Here is a 6,004-nt window from a genome sequence, read left to right on the forward strand (position 1 = left end):
CGCAAAAGGACTCTACTATCAGGCGAGAGGACTCTACTGACAGCAATAAAATAAAAAAGACTCTACCGACGAACAAAAAGACTCTACTGACAGGCAAAATAACTTCTATTGATAGACAAAAAAATTCTATTGAAACACAAAGGACTCTACTAACAGGCAAATGGACTTTCTACCGAAATAAAATAAAAGGACTCTACTGTCAATAAATAGAAGACTACTGACAGCCGAAAGGACCTACTGACAATAAAATGAAAAGAATATACTGATAGACAAAAGGACTCTACTGACAGGCAAATTTATTTTAATAGTTTGCAAAATGGAAGAAAATAATATTTTAGAATTAAAAGGACTCCACTGACGAGCAGAAAGACCTCAGTGACAATAAAATAAAAAATTCTACTGACAGGGAAAAAGACTTCAGTATAATACTTTACTGACATTCAAAAGGACTCTACTGACAAGCAAATAGAATCTCTACTCTACTGACCATAAAATAAAAGGACTCTACTGATAATAAAATAAAAGGACTACTGACAATAAATAGAAGGTACATATGATAGAAAAGGACTGTACTGACGAGCAAATTTAAGAAAAGAGAACATTGTAAAATAAAAAAGGACTCTACTGACAGGCAAAAGAACTCTACTAACATTAAAATTAAGGACATTACACATAGACAAAAGGACTCTCCTGACAGGCAAAAATACTCTATTAACAATAAATAAAAGGACTCTATCTACATTCTGAAGGACTCCACTGTCACGTAAAAAGAACTCTACTAGCAGGCAAAGGATTTTACTGACAAAAAATAAAAAATAAGTGGCAATAAAATAAGGCTCTACTGATGGGCAAAATAACTCTGCTGACCGACAAAAGGACTCTACTGACTCTGGCAATTTATTTTCATTGATTGCAAAATGAAAGAGAATAGAAAAGGACTCTACTGACGAGCAAAATAACTCTGCTGACCTACAAAAGGACTCTACTGACTCTGGCAATTTATTTTCATAGATTGCAAAATGAAAGAGAATAAAAAAGGACTCTACTGACGAGCAAAATAACTCTGCTGACCTACAAAAGGACTCTACTGACTCTGGCAATTTATTTTCATTGATTGCAAAATGAAATAGAATAAAAAAGGACTCTACTGACGAGCAAAATAACACTGCTGACCTACAAAAGGACTCTACTGACTCTGGAAATTTATTTTTATAGATTGCAAAATGAAAGAGAATAAAAAAGGACTCTACTGACAGAAAAAGGACTACTGACAGAAAAAGGACTCTACTGACAGAAAAAGGATTCTACTGACTGGCAAATTTATTTTCATGGATTGCAAAATGAAAGACAATGATATTTTAGAATAAAAAAGAACTCTACTGACAGAAAAGGGACTCTACTGACGGGCAAAAGGTTTCTACTGACAAGCAAATTTATTTTTGTAGATTGCAAAATGGAAAAGAATAAAAAAGGACTCTACTGACAGAAAAAGGACTACTGACAGAAAAAGGACTCTACTGACAGAAAAAGGATTCTACTGACTGGCAAATTTATTTTCATGGATTGCAAAATGAAAGACAATGATATTTTAGAATAAAAAAGGACTCTACTGACAAGCAAAATAATTCTACTGGCAGATAAAAGGAACTCTACTGACAGGCAAATTTATTTTTGTAGATTGCAAAATGGAAGCGAATAAAAAAGGACTCTACTGACAGAAAAAGGACTCTATTGACAAGCAAATTTATTTTTTCATAGATTGCAAAATGGAAGCGAATAAAAAAGGACTCTACTGACAGAAAAAGGACTCTATTGACAAGCAAATTTATTTTTTCATAGATTGCAAAATGGAAGCGAATAAAAAAGGACTCTACTGACAGAAAAAGGACTCTACTGACAGAAGAAGGACTCTACTGACAGAAAAAGGACTCTACTGACTGGCAAAAGGACTCTGCTGACAAGCAAATTTTTTTTTCATAGATTGCAAAATGATAGAGAATGAAAAAGGACTCTACTGACATGCAAATTTATTTTTCATAGATTGCAAAATAAAAGAGATGATATTTAGAATAAAAACGACTCTACTGACAGGAAAAAGGACTCTATTGACGGGCCAAAGGATTCTACTGACAAAAAAATTTATTTTCATAAAGAAAATGATAATTTAGAATAAAAATGGCTACTGCTAAAAAAGGACTCTACTCACAATTAAACTTATTTTCATATATTGCAAATGAAAGAGAATGATATTCTGGAATAAAAAAGGACTCTACTGACACAAAAAGTACTCTCTAATGAAAGACTCTAATAAATGAACTAATTGAATGAACATATATAATCTTTAATTTTAATTAAAGCGAATACTAAATAAAAAAGGACTCTACTGGCTCACAAAATCTAAACATCGTTATTTACAAGAAACTAAATCTAAAATAAAAAAAAACTCTACTGACATGGAAAAGACTCTACTAACTTACATGGGAATTGTTTAACGAAACATGTCTAATAATTAAATTAATAAATAGTACATTAATTTTTATTAATAAATGAAGGGCATTTCAATATATTTATATGACAATTATTGTTGCTTCAATTAAACTCGTATGTCGGGATACCACTGTCTGTAGTTTATTTTAATTAATATTTCAAAATCTCTAACGATCATTTATTGCAGAGCCAGTCTTTCTAAACTAAAAATTTGGTCAATCGATACCCTGGCTCCAAACTTGATAGCGAGCAGTCTGAATACAAACATCGTGGCCTTGTGCAATGTTCGAAATGAGTTAAAGACAAAAACTGAATGTGGCTTGAATTTGTTGCCCCATAATTTGAAAACAGGATTGAATTGTTTAGGATTTGGTAAGGGTAAAAGATTTTAATAAACTTTCCAAAGGAGAGGGTTGAGGTTTTTGCTAGAAAATCCAGTTAGCAAGTGTTTGGAAATTTTGATTGCAGTTTTTAAAATATTTCTGTTATCTATTCTAGGTATTGTGCGAGGTGTCGCCAAGGACAAAATCTATCTCCTAACACCCCTGTCTTTAGAAGAATTAGACAATATCAATTGCATTGCAAACTGCACACAAGCACTTCCCTTAAACATGCTAACAAAAGTGGGCCCTGAGATCAAAGGACATGCCCCCTTCGTAAATTTAAAACGCGACCGACCCATAACAGCAAATATACCTAAACGAAACTACTACCTACAAAGATCATTCACGAATCGTAGTGCAAAAGAAACATGAATTCAAAACTTATAATAAGTTTATTACTAATAGATGCTATTTTACACAAATTGTATTACTTTTTTTTAATATACTTAAGATATTTATTCGAATTAAAATTGTCTTCTAGATCTTCCACGATTTTGACTTTCTGTTTGGGTTTACGTTTCTCCAGCCTTGCTTTTCTTTCAGCCTCGCTCAGAGTGGCCAAATTTAATGGCAGTGTGATGATTTTACGGGGCTCGTGATACCTTATATTGACACTGGAGCCATCGGGGAGCACCAGGACTGTGGGGTACATGCGAGCGTAGACTTTTCGATGGATTTTTGTCACTTGAGCACTTGCCGAACTTAATTTTCGCGATAGAACATTCTCGATGAGGAATGTTTTTAGTAAACGCGAGTTATTCATGATGATAAAAGATAAATGTCAAATAAATTTTGTGTGAAATTTGTAGGTTAAGTTTGGTTATGAATAGGGTTATGACACAAGAGTGTTGCCAGATGGGGAAATAGATTTGTGAAATAAACGATTGAAATATTCAAAATTTGTTTGTTTTAATAAATGAATAAATATATATATATATATATATTTTTATATGTATGTATGTATGTATGTATAAATTACTATTTATTAAACTTTGAGAACATTGAAAAAAATTAAATAAATATCTTGTATACAGAAAATAGGTCTAAAATCTTATCTAAATCTTTAATAAAACCATTTTTAATACTTATCAACCCCATTGAATGATAATTACCAATAATCAATTACAAATAAAAACTAGTGGGGTGGGTGGCATCGTGCCTTAAGGCAAATTGCTGGAACTTCCCGTACCGTAACGAAATGTTCGAGGAATATTGAATGTTTTCAAATAGATTATTATAAATATTGTAACATTGTCTAATATTTATAAGCAGTTTATAAACTGAATTGCAAATTTAAAATTATTTGTTTAAGTTATATTAGAACTTTAGTCGGAATAAAAATAAAATCTGAATTATTTTTGATAAACAAGAAAAACTAAAAAAAAAAAAAAAAATTATAGAATTTTTTTTTTCGAAAATCAATTATTTTGTTAAGACAAGCAGAAAGTTTTTTGAATCATTTAAATCGGACGCTTAGTTCTCTCAAAAACTGCTATTTTTCACATATTTAGCTCCGTATCTTCGAAATGGCTGGGCCTGCCTTTGCCAAAAAACTAATAAACACTTCTCCCAATCATTACTAATTGAATGTTTTTTAGATCATTCAAATCGGATACTCCGTTCTCTCAAAAAGTCGATCTCTATTTTCTGCATTCGTTGCTCCGTATCTCCGAAACGGCTGGACCTGCCTTCGCCAAAAACTAATCAGCTCTTTTCCCTATCAATAGGGATCGAATGTTTTTTGAACCATTCAAATCGGTTGATCCGTGCACCCAAAAACGTGGACAAAAAATTGTATCCATACATACATACACACACACACACACACATCCTTTTTTTTCTGAGGTATGCCAAAATGTTCAGAAACCTTCAAAACGTCGAGAAATGTAAAAATTTTCAATTTCGATTTTCGGCCCATTACAATAACTTACCCTACAGGAAGTTAATAAATAAATAAAAAAATAAAACTTACTTTGACAACCAACCATTTGAAATAATTCTTTTTTGACGCGGATTCTGAACTGAAACTTCAACCGAATGAAAGAGCATTTTACGTACTAACTTTTTAATTGCAATTTTTGCAAAAACATTCTAAATACAATTTTGCTTTAAAACAAAATGCCACTTTCAACTAGTTATGATCGCAATATTATGCAATTTTTACACCCCTATAAACTATATTTTATTAGTATGGACACCACTAGCATATAAATAAATACCCAAGACGAAGAGTATCGTAAGGATACGAAGAAACCCGAAGAAAAGATAAAGGAAAACGCTGATTGGTCCAATAAGCGGCGATAGAAAAATGGACGATTAATAAAATATAATATAATTATTTATTGTGATTTTGAAAAGGGTATATTATATTTAACATATCTTTATTTATGAATTCTTAAAGTGTTTTAATTACTCGAAGACAACGACGCAGCAAGGCAAAGATTTATGATAGTGAGAAAATTAAATACGAATTTTCGGAAAAACCAGTAACGGATTTCAAAAATATTGGAATCATTCTAGATTTATCGAAATAGGTAAGAAATCATCAAACAATAGATATGTGCTTTCTTAACTAGGATGTTAACACAAATATGTATACAATTATAAACACAATGTAAAAAAAAATATACAAATAAAACTTACTTTGACAACCAGGTTAGTTATGCACAATTGATCACATTTATGAAAATGAAATTGATATATTGCTCACACTTATTATTAAAATGATATAAATACAAACGTACATTACTCTACTGATACCAAATGTTAATTTCAACAAAAAATCAAAATTTTATTGTCCTGTCAAACTCATCCATCAATCTTTTCCCTCCTTATCGATTATCCTCCTCCTCTGGCAACACTAATGTCACACCCACGACCGAAGTCGCGTTTGTTTGTTTACTGCGTTATGTCAATTTAAAAACATAATTTGCACTATGATATATCAATTATTTTATTATGCTTATTTGATATTCAGAATATGCCTCGATATATTATGGGTGATCCGAGACGTTGCTACAGTCGGCATTCCTTGGGCTGCCATGCTATTTTTTACCTTATGGTGTTTTTTTAAGATATTCAGATCTTCAACACCAAATTCCAAATTGGTGGCACAAGTTTTGGGTCCTGATCCT

At 31.6% G+C, this 6,004-nt stretch overlaps 2 protein-coding genes across 2 annotated transcripts in view; one reads left to right on the plus strand and one right to left on the minus strand.

The window, feature by feature from the left end:
* Positions 1 to 3,249, plus strand: part of LOC113387936 (polynucleotide 5'-hydroxyl-kinase NOL9) — a 49,394-nt gene extending 46,145 nt beyond the window's left edge. The window contains 1 exon segment of the mRNA XM_026625319.1: positions 2,986 to 3,249. Within this exon segment, the coding sequence (XP_026481104.1) occupies positions 2,986 to 3,242 (257 nt within the window). The 3' untranslated portion in view covers positions 3,243 to 3,249.
* A 48-nt stretch (positions 3,250 to 3,297) lies between these two features.
* On the minus strand, positions 3,298 to 3,680 carry LOC113388522 (39S ribosomal protein L55, mitochondrial-like). Its single transcript, XM_026625894.1, has one exon. It carries the CDS (start codon positions 3,631 to 3,633, stop codon positions 3,298 to 3,300), a length of 336 nt encoding a protein of 111 aa, XP_026481679.1. The 5' UTR covers positions 3,634 to 3,680.
* Positions 3,681 to 6,004: the final 2,324 nt, after the last annotated feature.

This window comes from Ctenocephalides felis, unplaced genomic scaffold (assembly GCF_003426905.1).
Source record: "Ctenocephalides felis isolate EL2017-DRISC unplaced genomic scaffold, ASM342690v1 CF-g0.4_SCAFFOLD_03572, whole genome shotgun sequence".
Taxonomy (NCBI): Eukaryota; Metazoa; Arthropoda; class Insecta; order Siphonaptera; family Pulicidae; genus Ctenocephalides; species Ctenocephalides felis.

Excerpts from the sequence above, each read along its gene's own strand:
- LOC113388522 (XM_026625894.1), bottom strand. The coding sequence starts at position 3,633 with ATGAATAACTCGCGTTTACTAAAAACATTCCTCATCGAGAATGTTCTA.